Source organism: Denticeps clupeoides, chromosome 10 (assembly GCF_900700375.1).
Source record: "Denticeps clupeoides chromosome 10, fDenClu1.1, whole genome shotgun sequence".
In the NCBI taxonomy this organism is placed as follows: domain Eukaryota; kingdom Metazoa; phylum Chordata; class Actinopteri; order Clupeiformes; family Denticipitidae; genus Denticeps; species Denticeps clupeoides.
In genome coordinates this window covers 22271326-22288609 of record NC_041716.1, presented here as the reverse complement: position 1 = coordinate 22288609, position 17284 = coordinate 22271326, and the positions used below count along the sequence as shown (strand labels likewise).

General features: G+C 40.9%; 1 protein-coding gene across 8 annotated transcripts; it reads right to left on the bottom strand.

Moving 5' to 3' along the window:
- Window positions 1-44: 44 nt before the first annotated feature.
- Window positions 45-16715, bottom strand: cdk11b (cyclin dependent kinase 11B). Of its 8 annotated transcripts, none has more exons than XM_028993618.1 (19): window positions 16569-16715; window positions 16225-16355; window positions 15857-15972; window positions 15589-15776; window positions 12384-12549; window positions 11239-11375; window positions 11028-11159; window positions 9815-9910; window positions 8255-8356; window positions 8059-8133; window positions 7137-7387; window positions 6145-6235; window positions 5301-5528; window positions 4041-4162; window positions 3725-3832; window positions 3524-3640; window positions 2953-3101; window positions 2604-2793; window positions 45-605 (listed from the first exon to the last, which is right to left on the bottom strand). In XM_028993618.1, exons 2-19 carry the CDS (start codon window positions 16336-16338, stop codon window positions 513-515), a joined length of 2475 nt encoding a protein of 824 aa, XP_028849451.1. In that variant the 5' UTR covers window positions 16339-16355; window positions 16569-16715; the 3' UTR covers window positions 45-512. The 8 variants fall into 8 exon arrangements, with proteins under 8 accessions (XP_028849451.1, XP_028849455.1, XP_028849456.1 ...); XM_028993622.1 differs by having other exon boundaries at window positions 15649-15776; XM_028993623.1 differs by having other exon boundaries at window positions 12408-12549; window positions 15649-15776.
- Between the last annotated feature and the right edge of the window lie 569 nt (window positions 16716-17284).

Genomic DNA, 17284 nt, shown 5'->3' with positions numbered 1-17284 from the left:
GACAACGTTGGACATTTCTAAATAATGAAAAATAAAGGCAATGCTTTATGCAGTCCATCTTCAATATTCATTCATTTAGTACATGGAGACAAAAAATACATTTTATAAAAAACCTATTAAAAAGGTGTCAAAGAACACTACAATAGCAAACAGAATTTACAATTTAAAGTTGACCCAGCAATTGTATTCATGCTAAAAGCATTTACAGTTATGAAGAAAACAAGAATTGCCCCCCTCAGTAAGATAAGAGATTATTCTACACGTCTAAGTCCACTGTACATCTCTATTAGATCAATGTGAAAAGTTGCTAAGAAAGAGGGGAAAAATACAAATACAGGACCTGGGGTTGAAATATACACATAACTGCGGGATCCAGTTCCTGGAAACTCCTCTCTTTCTCTCTCTCTCTCTCATCTAATTTAACACAGTGCTGTCTTCACAACCTCCTCCTGCTCCTCATCAGCGAGATCATATAAATATCTGTTGTTCTGCATCCAGTCACTGAAAGTACATCAGAACTTCAGGCTAAAGCCAGGCCCTGCTTTGGACGCGCCCTGATTGGCCACAGTCAGGTGGAAACCGGTGTCCTTCAGATCATCGTCCCCCTGCAAGACAAGCCGAGAAGTCAGATTCAGATGTGTGGTACAGAATGTAAGAGTGATGAATGTGGATACAGACTAAAGCAGGTTTACGTACGTTGACAGTAATTCGCACAACGACATAACTGCAAACACTGTTGTGTTTAACAATATATAGCTGATCATATTATAGTTTTTCAATATTACTGGAAAATATGGCATCATTAGAAATATTCTACATTCTATAGTTATAGTTCATCTTAATTGACATTGTGTTGAAACATCACAAATATAATAACACCACATATACAGGGAGTGCAGAATTATTAGGCAAATGAGTATTTTGTCCACATCATCCTCTTCATGCATGTTGTCTTACTCCAAGCTGTATAGGCTCGAAAGCCTACTACCAATTAAGCATATTAGGTGATGTGCATCTCTGTAATGAGAAGGGGTGTGGTCTAATGACATCAACACCCTATATCAGGTGTGCATAATTATTAGGCAACTTCCTTTCCTTTGGCAAAATGGGTCAAAAGAAGGACTTGACAGGCTCAGAAAAGTCAAAAATAGTGAGATATCTTGCAGAGGGATGCAGCACTCTTAAAATTGCAAAGCTTCTGAAGCGTGATCATCGAACAATCAAGCGTTTCATTCAAAATAGTCAACAGGGTCACAAGAAGCGTGTGGAAACACCAAGACGCAAAATAACTGCCCATGAACTGAGAAAAGTCAAGCGTGCAGCTGCCAAGATGCCACTTGCCACCAGTTTGGCCATATTTCAGAGCTGCAACATCACTGGAGTGCCCAAAAGCACAAGGTGTGCAATACTCAGAGACATGGCCAAGGTAAGAAAGGCTGAAAGACGACCACCACTGAACAAGACACACAAGCTGAAACGTCAAGACTGGGCCAAGAAATATCTCAAGACTGATTTTTCTAAGGTTTTATGGACTGATGAAATGAGAGTGAGTCTTGATGGGCCAGATGGATGGGCCCGTGGCTGGATTGGTAAAGGGCAGAGAGCTCCAGTCTGGCTCAGACGCCAGCAAGGTGGAGGTGGAGTACTGGAGGGCTGGTATCATCAAAGATGAGCTTGTGGGGCCTTTTCGGGTTGAGGATGGAGTCAAGCTCAACTCCCAGTCCTACTGCCAGTTTCTGGAAGACACCTTCAAGCAGTGGTACAGGAAGAAGTCTGCATCCTTCAAGAAAAACATGATTTTCATGCAGGACAATGCTCCATCACACGCGTCCAAGTACTCCACAGCGTGGCTGGCAAGAAAGGGTATAAAAGAAGAAAAACTAATGACATGGCCTCCTTGTTCACCTGATCTGAACCCCATTGAGAACCTGTGGTCCATCATCAAATGTGAGATTTACAAGGAGGGAAAACAGTACACCTCTCTGAACAGTGTCTGGGAGGCTGTGGTTGCTGCTGCACGCAATGTTGATGGTGAACAGATCAAAACACTGACAGAATCCATGGATGGCAGGCTTTTCAGTGTCCTTGCAAAGAAAGGTGGCTATATTGGTCGCTGATTTGTTTTTGTTTTGTTTTTGAATGTCAGAAATGTATATTTGTGAATGTGGAGATGTTATATTGGTTTCACTGGTAAAAATAAATAATTGAAATGGGTATATATTTGTTTTTTGTTAAGTTGCCTAATAATTATGCACAGTAATAGTCACCTGCACACACAGATATCCCCCTAAAATAGCTAAAAAATAAAAACAAACTAAAAACTACTTCCAAAAACATTCAGCTTTGATATTAATGAGTTTTTGGGGTTTATTGAGAACATGGTTCAATAATAAAATTATTCCTCAAAAATACAACTTGCCTAATAATTCTGCACTCCCTGTATACACAGTGTGTGTGTGTGTGTGTGTGTGTGTGTGTGTGTGTGTGTGTATATATATATATATATATATATATATATAGTTATATACACAGACAGGTAATCCTGCAATGTAGATGAAATGTGATTTTTTTTTTTTTTTTTTTTTTTAAATGGTGTCCCTCACCAGCTGGCTGTACCCCAGTCCTCCTTCAGGAGGGCGGGGGCTTGTGCCCCTCTTCACTCGCTGCTGCTCACTCTTGGCCGGCCACGTAGGGAACATTGACGGCTCGATGGGCAGTGGCGTCTCCCGGAAATATTCGTGCTTCAGGGCCTCCTCCGCGGTTATCCGTTTACTGGGGCAATATGTGAGGAACCTGAATAAATAAACCGGCGTTGTTGTCAGCACTGAGCCAGGGAAGCTCATTCATATCATCCTAATTACCACACAATGAGGTCAGAATATGGCTTTTGTCTAGCTTGGGTGCAATACTATGTTCCTAAACCATGACGTTGTGAAAGAAATCTGTTCTTACTTGTTGATCAGGTCAAAGCCCTGGTCAGAAAGCAGCGCACCAAAGCGCTTGCGCAAGTTGTTGTAGGGGTACTCTGTGAAATTCATCTTCTTCACTGCCGGAAGCTCGCTGAAACCTGGCCAGATTTTCTCACTGGGTGAACCAAGATCCTGAGGAGGGACAGACACAGGAAGAACGCCCACACACACTCACAGTTCACATTGCGCAGATTTTGGTTTTATTCACTGGCTTGTGTTACATTAAACCTGCACACTGCATTCAATAAAGATAAGAGCAAAACCAACCTAAATAGATAAAAAGCACATTTATCCAACATGAAGTGTCTAGAAATTACACTGGACCTACACAATTTATCACACACTGACATTCATATCTGATCTTTATGCCTGTATACTTACAACTGCTGTTTAACACACGATCAGCCAAATTACATACCATCAAATAACCTGTTTATGTGATATTGTGCTCATGTGAATTCCCTGAAAGACGAGATATTTAGGGGAGCTCTAAAAGTGTGACTTGGTAAGACGTACACAGGAAAAAGAGTTTTAAATGAATAAACATGACAGACCTTAAAGACTTTGTTGATCTGGTCAATTTCAGATTTACCAGGAAACAAGGGCTTCTGAGTAAGCAGCTCCCCAAATATGCAACCTACTGACCACATGTCCACTGCAGTGGAGTATTCCTGTGGGGTGGGAAGAGCAAACCGCTGATCACAATTCTGCCCCTGGATAATGCACACATGTCTGGTAACAGGTGGGAAACCGACCTTTGCTCCCAGCAGGAGCTCGGGAGAACGATACCACAGTGTGACCACCACAGGCGTGTAGGGCTTCAAGGGAGAACCGTACTCACGGGCCAATCCAAAGTCACCAATCTATTGAAAACAAGCCATTCAACCTCTTCCCAAACCTCAAATTGGTATTATCATAGCATAGGATGATCATGCAACTGTGCACGTTTAAGCAGCAGAATCAAATCACACAACTGTGAACATGACTGATGAGTACTATGTAAAAAAGTAATTCACATGAGTTTAGTCAACATATTAATGTATCATAATTTCATGTGTGAAGAAGCATCACCTTCAGAATTCCTTTGTGACTAAGCAGCAGGTTGGATGTTTTTAGGTCCCGATGAAGAATCCAGTTGTCATGAAGATGACGAACCCCTCGCAGCAACTGTATCATTAGAGTTTTAACCTCACCTGCCAAAAGAATGGGGAAAGGGACTGGATTTAGCATGTCTAGTAAGTTCAGAATGAGGAACACATTGTGGTGTCACCTCTGCATGGACAAGTGTCAGGGGTTTTATCATTTGCACACTTCATTTCATTGGGGAGGATATTCTAATATGCAAGCACATAAATACAGAACAGCAGCATGCACAGTTCTTCAATTAGTCCATGTTACCGCTAGAGATGTTCCTTTCTCAACATCACCAAGAAAAATAAGAGAGATCCAATCAAACATTAAGACCTGCGTGGATGAAATTCAGAGATTTGTTTCTATAATCCTCATACCAGTAGTCACCTTCCCTGAACCCTTTTTAGTCATAAAGACATAAAGACAGTGTAGGTAAATCACTAAATTGCACTGAGAACCATTTTCTTTTTATCAATCATCCATGAATGTGCATGTAATCTCTGTAACCTCTCATGTCAATGAGGCCACAGAAACACAATAACATTTTACTTAATTGTACTTCTGCTATAGTCTTTGTGTCAAACTGTCATATTAGCGTTTATTAGTCTTAGTCACATCCAGACTAGTCAAGTTTCACTCGACTTAATGACTGAGCATATTTAAGTCTAATTTTAGTCAATGAAAATTGTATTTTTTTTTTTAAGTAATGCAATTCTATTTAACAGTTAATATACTACATAGAAGACAAAAACAATTTTCTGATTCAGAACATTTTACGGAATGAGAAAATAAACATTCCGAATTTTTTCCTTTATGTTGATTTCAAATGTGAAGCACTTATTTTACAAAAGGAAGAATGTGTAATATTCTGAAAGTTCTTTGCATGAAATGCAGATATTATTTACATGTAAATGGTAACAGTAAATGCCCAAGCACTTTGTTAAAAGTGATTAAATGTGAGGTCATATTGAAGGTAATTTTTCCACCCACAGTCCATAATTACATAGTTTTTAGGTGAATAAATTTGATTGATAACAGAAAACATGGAATTAAGAATTAAATACAGAATTTAAGAAACAATAAAACTTATTTCATAGGGTCCTAGATCAGATTGCACATTTGTAAGTTTTTTTTAATACTTTGTGGACAAACTGTGATGCCATTTATTCAATTCTCAAATAATCTCCTGTATTTTGTTACCTGGAAGGAATGGCTGTTTCATGGTCTCCATGAGGCTCTTGAGGTCATGCTCCACATAGTTCATGACTATGTAGATCTTGTCCATGTTGCTACCAACAACAATTTCCCGCACAGTGACAATGTTGGGGTGCTGAGCTTTCAAGATGGTGTTAATTTCACGTAGAGAGGTGATGGGAAAGCCCTCTTTCTCTTTCTCCATTTTCAGCCTTTTCAGGGCCACAATCTCATCTGTAGAATATGTAAAAAATATATATATAAATAAATAAATAGAACTTGCAGACCTTCTATTGCATGTGTGTGTTCCGGTAGCTGCCCTTTTCAAAAGAGTAACAGAAAATAATTGAGAAAATAGATGACACTGAGCTAAAGCATGCAGTTGTTTAACAGGACAAATTCTATGACAGCCATGTTTGAGGCGCCCGCCTCATCTCTTTTGAAGACCAACAGACTAAGGCCATGGATGCTGGAAGCACAGATCCTGTGGTCAAGATCACTTTCCACCACCTCACTGATTTCACATTCAAGCCCATAATACTTTAGTAGTGATCCTTCAAATAGAATATCAAATGTAAATGTTTTATATGGTTGACAGAAGCTGACTTACAGTGGTGGTATTTGAGCGGTTCACCAGGGCAACATCATGACAATTTTTCTTTTGCTTCTGTACTTAGTTCTGTTCTGTTTTATGTTTCTCTGTGTGTGTGTGTGTGTGTGTGTGTGTGTGTGTGTGTGTGTGTGTGTGTGTGTGCTAGACAGGGTGTTCGCCCAGGGCACCAAACAGGCTAGGACCGCCCCTTTATGTTGACTAATAACATAAAATGCCTGTTAATAATAACATATTTACCTGTTTTCTTGTCTTTGGCTCGGTATACCACTCCATAGGTGCCTTCTTCAATGCGGTTCAGACACTGGAACTCCTCCACACTGCGGCACCCCTGAAAACAGAGGAGCTCAAGATCAGCAATGCACCAGTACCTCAACTCCAGCCTACATATGAACATGTGTTAAACCTTTTCATAATATGTCTATAGCAGTATCAGGGGTCCAGGTTCAAACTCGCTACCTTTGAGTCCACTGCACCACTGTGTGGTCACTTACAGAATCATTTAGGTTCATTAAAGCATGTTAATGGAGGTTATTAGCAATTATTAGGGACAGGGGTGGCCTAGCAGGTAAGGAAGCAGACTTTTAATTTGAAGGTTGCAGGTTCAAATCCTGAGCTGCCAAGGTGCCACTGAGCAAAGTACCATCGCCGCACACTGCTCCCTAGGCACCTTTCATGGCTGCCTCACCAAGGGTGAGGACACATTTGGTTGTGTCACCGTGAGCTGTGCTGTTTCAAAATGACAAAAATAAACAAAATAAATCACCTTCACTTTCAGGTAATTTAGTGTTGCACAATTAACATGGGTTTTATGTCTTGTCTTGTCTTTTTGATTGTGCTTATCCCCCCTGGAATGGTTGCATGCTGTGAACTACAAATGTAGCTCACAGACTCCTGACCTTGAGCTGACACTGGGAAGCAGACACACAGGCTTAACCACTGGTCAATCAACTGCCACATAGAGCTTATGCTTCAAGGACCACAGTCACTGTGTCAGACTTCTTATTCTCTGGTTTTTACTGTTAACTGCACAGGGCATGTTTTGTTAAACAGGAAAGGAAAACCAGAAATGCTTTCAAATCTCAGCAGTTTAAAGGAAGAGCTTATGGCCTCTCATGCTTGTATTTCCCTGTGTTTACAGCATAAAAAATCTGGAATTTGGGTAGAATAATAATAGTAAATATTGAATATAGAACAGTATCTTGTGTGCATGGGCATTTTAAATGTCCAACCTGAAGAGCAGGCAGGTATTTTGGCAGCTCTTTCTTCAGCTCCACAGGTGAGTGTGGTGGAGAGCTGGGAATGTAGACTTCTTCCGGTGTAGCTGACTGTGTGTGAGATAGAGGTGTGGTCTCCCCTCCTTCATCTACTCCTTCATCTGCTCCTTCCTCTTCTTCGTCATCATCTTCATCATCTTCTTCCTCCAGCTCCTCCTCGTCTTCTTCACTCTCTTCAGGGTCATGGTCAAAACGTGATTCTGGTACTGCAAAAGAAAGGAAAGTGTATCTGAAAGGATTGATTTGTATTAAACAAGAGTTTTCAGTCAAAATTGCCATGGCCCTGGATGCATGCGTTTAGAAATGCATTCCAAATCATATTAAAGAGAGTTGAGTGTCTTCAGTGCATAACACAGAGTAAACATTCTTCTCATATCTACATACCAAGGTCACAAAAAAGCATGAAGCCACTGCTCTTCCAAGAAGCTGCTACTCATGAACAAGAAAACTTGGACAAGAATATCCCCTCCAAAAGTATTGCTAAACCGCAAGGCTAATTCATTTAGTTTTTCTTTTGCATATGAGGTCAAAAGATGAATTTTAAAATAGACATGTTAAACAACATAAAGGTATAAGGTGTGTTAAGTATTAAAAAGCGGAAAACCAGATTGGAATTCACCAAAAGGTGCAATTTTGCAATACCAAGGGGTGCAATACAATTTTTGGAAGTTTTATGGACTGATAAAACAAAGATTAACAGGATCTTTGATCCTGGCCTGGATGTTGGGATGTCCCTGGGGTTTATGCACTCTCTGTTCTATCCCCCAAACCAGAAGACAGTGAGATCCACCGCCATGGCAAAGTTCTGCACCACAACCCCATGCCAGGGGTTGCCACATTCAATAGTGTCACGAGTGTGCCCATCTGGACCGCTCACCAGCCAGAATGTGGCTTCCATTCTCTCTTTCCTCATTGTACCCGTCCTCCGACTGCTCGTCCTCACTTATGTCATCTGAGGAACCAAGAGAAGATGTTGATTTACAGGCCGGAAAAAGCAGATACTGTATTCACGCTGAAGAAAAAAAAAAAAACATCTTGTATGTCTAGTTTGTGTGTGTAGGTGTACAGCTGACCTGCACTTTTTTCTGTCACCCCAGAATTAGAACCAGACTCTTCACCTTCACTCTGGCTGCTGGAATCCTCCTCCTCCTCCTCATCTGAACCTGAGCCAGACCCTTAAGCGACGAGGAAGAAAAATCTGTATATAGTTACCAATGATTACAATTTCAAAAAAGTGAAAACCAGTCAGGAAAATTAGCATAAAACCTGCAACACATCAAAAATGACATTTAGAACCTCAACTAAAAAATAACAATTAAATGTCCATGGTTTATTTTATCAATTTATCAGCTGTTCCACTGAAGTTCACAAAAATTTGGAATGACCGGATTCCCGTTTTAGTCTTTGAAGTGATCAGTCTGGTCCCTAAGGTAACTGTTGGTTAATGTTTGGAGTGTGAGCAAGTAACACGGCCCTTTAAAGCAGATTTCAGTTTAAACATTTCATAATCAGAAATAGGTCATGTGTTGAATTGTGAAGACAGGATGATTATATCCTATGTAGGAGGATCAGTTTGAAGAAGATTGGACACTGTAAAGTAGTACAATTATTATTTGCACTATTATTTGATAAAGGATTCGTTTTTCTCTGAATATACTGGTTTCAATTGGAAGATAAAGCAACTTTAAAAAATGCACAAGAGTTCAAATACAAATATGGTAAAAACATCCCAAAATAAGATTATGGCCAAAATGTCAACCACAGGACTTGTTTCCCATATTAAAACGATCAGATGTTGAATTTTAAGGCTAGTATGCAAAAAAGGTTTTCTTTTTGTGAGCATGGGAGAGCATTACTCGGAGAAAACCTGAACATTCCTCAGGGCTGATGTGCCGGATTGATCAGCAGTTGCCGTAAATGTTTAGTCAGTCAGATACAGATTGGAATTTTCTTATCCACTTGTCATATTAACGTATAAATATATATGTTTGTACAATTTGCAGATACATTTGTCCAAGCGAGTTTTGGGACATATTACTCAGTTTTGTTGCATGAACAATAATAGCAAGTTATGCGGTATAGCTTGCAACGGTCACATTCAAAAAAACAAGGAGAGAGAAAGAGATACTGATGCTATGACTATGAGCGTGTCAGTGCAGGTAAACAGCCAGCTGAGACCACACGTTGGGGGCAACTTGGTAAAAGAACCATACATCATGTGACAAATACACCATGTGGTGGTCCGTTCATCCCGGCTCACTTGACTAGTCACAGTAACAGACATTTTTCGATAGGGTGTCTGAACATTTTGTCCCTCAGAATTCTACACACAACACCCCATAAAATTTACTTGAGGTTTTGGCAAGTTTATTAAAAATAAAAAAATGGAGTTAGCACATGTACAAAAGTATTCCAGATGCACTGAATGCATTAGTATGGATTATTAGAATGGATTATCATTGTAAGAATTTAAAATCATATATTAGCCTTTTTAGATATGATATAGCATCTAAACGTAGATCATTCTACTTAAAAGATCTGTGGATTTATAAAATGATTTGATGTGGTTATTATGAATAAGCAATAATGTTGTCGCTTCATTTTCATTCACCATGCAAAAATGTGCTAGTTACCTATGGAAGACTCTCCTGTGCTGGTTTTTCTCTCACTGTCACTGATATCTTGTAGGTCAGAAAGCAAGTCTCGGTCCTCAAGAATCTCATCTCTAACTGTGGACAGAAAAATTAATACGTCAGCAATTATACCAGGACTGCAAACACCCCACACTTTCATGTGTCCTCTGCTTTTAACCATCACCCTTGGTGAGCAGTGGGCAGCCACGAAAGGCACCCGGTGAGCAGTGTGTGGGGACGGTACTTGCTCAGTTGCCAACCACTGCCCATGTACTGCTGCAATAAATACTACAATACTAACTGAACTTTTAAATCCCAGCAGAACAAAAAAAAACATCACAAGCCATGCTGGTTCTTAATCTGGAAATTAAGGGCTATCAAACGTCTCAAGCTAGATCCTCCCATTTAAGTTCAGAAGTAATTACACATCAACACAGCTTGCTGAGAAGTTAGTTTCTCCTCTTCAAAATTCAAATAACATGCATAAATTTGCTGAAAGAACAAATGTATGCAGAAATCAGATAAAATAAGGGCAGTCCAAACAAATATTACATTAACAAGAACTTGTGCCATAGGTGTATTCACCAATTGAAGCCACCCCACACAAAACCGCCTTCACAGAATTGTATATTAGGGACTATGCACGTGCTTCCCTTCTTATCCTGATGCAACTGTAACACGAGATCAAGATCAATCTGGACGTAGACCACAATGATCCAGTTTGTGCTTTCTAGCTAACTGAAACCTGTTCACGGAATAAGTCCAAATGAAATGGACATAAATGGACATTGGAGTTGTTTCCAACTGCACAAATGTAAAATCTCAGGTTTCTAATCTGTTGAAGGATGTCAGGCTTCAGATTGGCCCATAAGGACATTTTTTAAACACTTCATGAAATTATAAATAAAAACGACATTGCTGGTCACAAAATAATGTAGCATGATAAATAATACAAAAATCACAATGGTCTTGGATACCACGCAACTGCAGTCTGAGTTCTGGCTGTCTATGAACCAACGTTATATCTGCCAGACAGGGGTAGGAAAAAAAGCTAAAAAAAAATGTGTCTTACCAGAAAATGAAGAGGGCAAATATAATAATAAAAAATATAAAGACCAATCTTCATAAACACAGTTTTAATGTAATGGTCAATTTTGTGCAGGTATTGAGAAAAAAGAAAAAAAAAATGTAACCAACAAGCAACATAAGTTACCTGTTTTACGTGGTTCACTGTTTTCTACTCTGTGTTCTGCTTCGCGCTGTAGGCGAACTGGACTTCGACTTCGGTGTCCCAGCTTGGCTTTGTCACCATATTCCTCAGGTTGTCCCCGGTGGTGTAAAGCAACTATAAAGATGATGCATGATTTAGGCAAAGAACAACAAAATGATCCTGAAGCCTTTAACCATGAAATTCTTCTTCTGACCTTCTCGCCGTGTCTCGCGTTTGCGGCGTTCCTCTGCCCTCCTTTCCCGCTCCTTCTGTTCCCGCTGCTCCTTCTGCAGCTGCTCCCTCATCTTCCTCTCACGCTCCCTCTGTCTCTCAATCTGCTCCAACCTGTCCCTAGAAGAAACAGGAAATATAAATCAGGGAAAAGTAGAAGATACAGTTTTGCTAAATATGTACATGTACAACTGTAAGGGCCATTTAGAAATGCCGTATTATTGGGTTGGAAGTAATTGTTTGGTCAGTTAAAAAGACAAACTCCAGTCATTGTTCATGCAAATAGCTGAATATCAGCATAGAGTTGAATATATGTGTAGAGTTGAACTTTATCAGCAATTATAAATTGTTTAAATTAAAGTGATTTTATTGTCATTGTGACAATAATAACAGCACAGTGAAATGTGTCCTCTGCATTTAACCCTGCATCACCCTTAGTGAGTAGTGGGCCGCCATGAAAGGTGCCCGGGGAGCAGTGTGTGGGGACGGTGCCTCGATCAAGGGGACCTCAATGGCATGCTGTGTTGGAAAGTTCTGGAACATGAACGCAGTGCATGCAGTAGCAGGTGACGTGGTTCACTACATAAAGCCAACAAATATACTATAGACATGCGCTAGGTGTAGTTGTAAATGTAAAATTACAGGAACTATGTACTTCATTATACATTCATGTGGCAATCACATTTTAATGTCTTTATAGTCATTAATGACAATTTATATTTCTCATTCCAAACTTTCCAAAGACTGGGAAATTCTCTTTTCATGACTTTTCCAGGTTTGTAATGACCGTAAGAACCCTGTTAGAAAAACACAATGATTTTAGTATAGCTAAACAGCTAAAGATGCAATAAAAACATAAATCTTCATACTAGTAGAATATCTAGTGCATCACCAAATGTGGGTTTGATGACATCATTATTTCAAACTTTTCAAGTGACTGAATATTTTGGACTTCTATTCAAACCCATTAAGGAAATTTCTAAATGGCCATAACATTATGAAGAGTAGTGTACCACTGAGCTAGTGGCACTAAGAACAACTGGAGACTAATTAAAACAGTTTAAAATGCATGTCTGTTGTGCAGGGTGTGCACCATTCCCTCATCAAGATGAATCCAAGTCACGCTACCCCAAGCTTTGGCTATGAGAGCACCTCTCTCTGCGGGAGTGAGCCCTGGCCTGCTCTCGCCGTTTCTGTCTCTCCCAGTCTCTTCTGGCTTTGTCTTGTTCCCAGTGCCTCTTCCTCCTTTCACTCTCTCTTTCTTTCTCCTTTTCTTTGGGCCGAAGATGCTTTACTGCAGAGACATTAAAACTTTCATTTATATACTTTCAAAATATTCATTTTTCTAATTAAAAGAACATCTTGCTTGGTATTAAAAAATAAAATAAAATAAATTAATTAAAAAAAAAAAACAGAAAAGGTTACAGCAACACAGTTAGACTTCCTTCGGTAATAAATTACTTTTTTCCTCCATTTTTGTAATTCCAGAAGTTTAGGTGTCTTGCTCAGGGAACAATGCTAGTACGTGGGGTTTAAAACTGTGACATTGTGGTCTCCTGATTCATAAACAAATGTGTTATCCACTAGGCTACGGTGTTATCCACTGAGTTTGGACCTGCTGGGAAGAGAAAACTCCCAGAGACCCATCAGGCTTGAACTGATGACTGTGGGTTCACTCTGGAAACCATGGATCAGAGTTCAAATCTGGGCGGGACCTTGCATTTAAGCTTATTGATTGACACTTACTACCATTGTGTTCCTGAGCAAGACACTTTACCCTGAGTGTCTCCAGGGGGGGACTGTCCCTGTAACTACTGACTAAGTCGCTCTGGTTAAGGGAGTCTGGTAAATGCAGTAAATGTAAATGATTGTTAGACGCTCTGGATAAGGGCATAATAAATGCCGTAAACGTAAATGATAAAGCACTTCGGTATGACTAATTAATGAATGCTGCACAGCTATGATTAAGGTGGTTCATTTTGTTGCAATTGGATCTAGTTGCTTGTTCCCTGATCCACAATCATCCCAGGGGCCTAAGAAGTAATCAGGAAAAGGTCTGAATGACTGACACTAATAACCATGTATTTTAGTTATTCTAGGTCACATTAGTAGAGAGCACTGTATACTAAATTATCCCCCCCAGGTCCTTCTGCAATCCACACTAATTCAAACGTGCAAGCAAGATGTGACCAGCAGAAAGTCCATTTTAACAGTGAAAAACGCGCAGTGTCTACACATTATATACCAGGCCTGAGGGCAGACCAGCAGAAAGTCCATTTTAACAGTGAAAAACGCGCAGTGTCTACACATTATATACCAGGCCTGAGGGCAGACCAGCAGAAACTCCATTTTAACACTCAAAACTGCGCTGTATCTACACATTATATACCAGGCCTGAGGGCAGACCAGCAGAAAGTCCATTTTAACACTCAAAACCGCGCTGTATCTACACATTATATACCAGGCCTGAGGGCAGACCAGCAGAAACTCCATTTTAACACTCAAAACTGCGCTGTATCTACACATTATATACCAGGCCTGAGGGCAGACCAGCAGAAACTCCATTTTAACAGTGAAAAACGCGCTGTGTCTACACATTATATACCAGGCCTGAGGGCAGACCAGCAGAAACTCCATTTTAACACTCAAAACCGCGCTGTATCTACACATTATATACCAGGCCTGAGGGCAGACCAGCAGAAACTCCATTTTAACACTCAAAACTGCGCTGTATCTACACATTATATACCAGGCCTGAGGGCAGACCAGCAGAAACTCCATTTTAACACTCAAAACCGCGCTGTATCTACACATTATATACCAGGCCTGAGGGCAGACCAGCAGAAACTCCATTTTAACACTCAAAACCGCGCTGTATCTACACATTATATACCAGGCCTGAGGGCAGACCAGCAGAAACTCCATTTTAACAGTGAAAAACGCGCTGTGTCTACACATTATATACCAGGCCTGAGGGCAGACCAGCAGAAACTCCATTTTAACACTCAAAACCGCGCTGTATCTACACATTATATACCAGGCCTGAGGGCAGACCAGCAGAAACTCCATTTTAACAGTGAAAAACGCGCTGTGTCTACACATTATATACCAGGCCTGAGGGCAGACCAGCAGAAACTCCATTTTAACACTCAAAACCGCGCTGTATCTACACATTATATACCAGGCCTGAGGGCAGACCAGCAGAAACTCCATTTTAACACTCAAAACCGCGCTGTATCTACACATTATATACCAGGCCTGAGGGCAGACCAGCAGAAAGTCCATTTTAACACTCAAAACCGCGCTGTATCTACACATTATATACCAGGCCTGAGGGCAGACCAGCAGAAACTCCATTTTAACAGTGAAAAACGCGCTGTGTCTACACATTATATACCAGGCCTGAGGGCAGACCAGCAGAAACTCCATTTTAACAGTGAAAAACGCGCTGTGTCTACACATTATATACCAGGCCTGAGGGCAGACCAGCAGAAACTCCATTTTAACAGTGAAAAACGCGCTGTGTCTACACATTATATACCAGGCCTGAGGGCAGACCAGCAGAAACTCCATTTTAACACTCCAAACCGCGCTGTATCTACACATTATATACCAGGCCTGAGGGCAGACCAGCAGAAAGTCCATTTTAACAGTGAAAAACGCGCTGTGTCTACACATTATATACCAGGCCTGAGGGCAGACCAGCAGAAACTCCATTTTAACACTCAAAACCGCGCTGTATCTACACATTATATACCAGGCCTGAGGGCAGACCAGCAGAAAGTCCATTTTAACAGTGAAAAACGCGCTGTATCTACACATTATATACCAGGCCTGAGGGCAGACCAGCAGAAAGTCCATTTTAACACTCAAAACCGCGCTGTATCTACACATTATATACCAGGCCTGAGGGCAGACCAGCAGAAACTCCATTTTAACACTCAAAACCGCGCTGTATCTACACATTATATACCAGGCCTGAGGGCAGACCAGCAGAAAGTCCATTTTAACACTCAAAACCGCGCTGTATCTACACATTATATACCAGGCCTGAGGGCAGACCAGCAGAAAGTCCATTTTAACAGTGAAAACCGCGCTGTATCTACACATTATATACCAGGCCTGAGGGCAGACCAGCAGAAAGTCCATTTTAACAGTGAAAACCGCGCTGTATCTACACATTATATACCATGCCTGAGGGCAGACCAGCAGAAAGTCCATTTTAACACTCAAAACCGCGCTGTATCTACACATTATATACCAGGCCTGAGGGCAGACCAGCAGAAAGTCCATTTTAACACTCAAAACTGCGCTGTATCTACACATTATATACCAGGCCTGAGGGCAGACCAGCAGTCATGCAGGACGTGCAAACGCTGGTAATTGTTGTTACCGCCATCGGCTGAGTGACTTCGGCGTCGCCGTTTTTCCTTCCTCTTGTCTTCTTTTCTGTGGTGCGATTTGTCTTTTCTTGCCATTTGCTGGGGAGGTTTGATGGCCAGCGACTCGTCCTCCTCTCCTCTGTGGATTGATGAAAGAAAGGGGTGTCAGAACAGGGGACAATGAGACAAATGTCCGTAAAGAAGGCGCTGGTGGAATACCGGTCCTCCGTGGAGTCTTCCTGCAGGTACTGTGCATTGCGAATGGTTATTTCCATCCTGTGGTCCCGCAACTCGCCCTCTTCTGGAGTGTCACGGATGGTCTCGTTCTCATCGGTCTACAGGCCATATAATAACGTACCAATGGCTGTGTCTTCACATTGTAAATGTACATTGTAAAATGGCAGAATTCCAGCTAAAACCCATGCAGACTGAAATATTCTAACATGTATGCACTTCAAAGACATCCCAACTAAACTTTACAAATTATTCTACAACAAAGTGGTGGCCAATGTAACTTTTAAAAGCAGAACTGTCATTATCACACCTCGTTGGTATTTATCATTATACTCTTCTTCAGGAAAACTGACATTTTTCGCACGCTTAGGCTCGGTCTTCTCCTCAAGCTCTCTTCTGCGCTTTTTCTCTTGCAGGATCTCGTCAAGTGTTTTAACCTTCCAGGTCTCCTTCTCATCCCCCATCATCTTCAGATCTCTACCAACTAAGGGGGGGGGGGGGGTTACAGAAAAAGAGAACTACATTAACCACGAAATAAAGAAACGCAACCTTCTCACGAACATCCTGACGAAATAGTCCGCATTTTATCCACCAAACCGCGGACGTAGAGCAGGCGAAATGCACCGCGCTATTTAGCTTAGCAAGCACCGCGTCGCGTTCAAACCGCAAAAACAAAGCATTAACAATGCGGGCAAACCTCATAACGTGCTCCAAACTCCCGTCTGCGCACTCATATACGTCATGGAAGTAAAGCACGGAGTACAACGCTGCACCTACAAACCTGCTGTACCTACAAACCCGCTCCACCATCACCGCGCTCACTACGCAGGAAAAGACCCGACCACTTCCGGGTCATGCGACGGCCCACAGCGAGCGCATTATACTCGTATTATACTCGTATTGTACTCCGGCCTGCTCTCTTACAGACTCCATTCTGTAATATGTACAGGAATGACATTTCTCTTTCAGGCAGGGAAATAGAAGGAAGGACATTATATATCAGTTACATTATACAACAATACAAACTTTCAAACAAAGCAAGGGGGCAAACTATCTAAAAAGTAAAATAGATACAGAAGTAGGAGCATAAATGATGAAGGAAATTCAATCTGTCATCTGAAATGAGATCATTCTAGCACACTTCCAGATGTTTCATCTACTCAAAGAAGAGTAATTCGTTCGTACCCCTGAATTTACTACTGTAAATGTGGTATAACAATATTAATGGCATCAGAGAAGTTTTCCACATAAAACAAGATAGCACCAACATCAAAAAAAGGAATATTAAATTTGAGATTAATCCAGTCCATCCAAAAGCCGTGTGAACAAAAAAAAACAAAAAAAACAAAAAAAAACAAACGAAAGGCACACGGTTCAACTTCAATCTTGAATCTTTTTTTGAGAAACAGGATT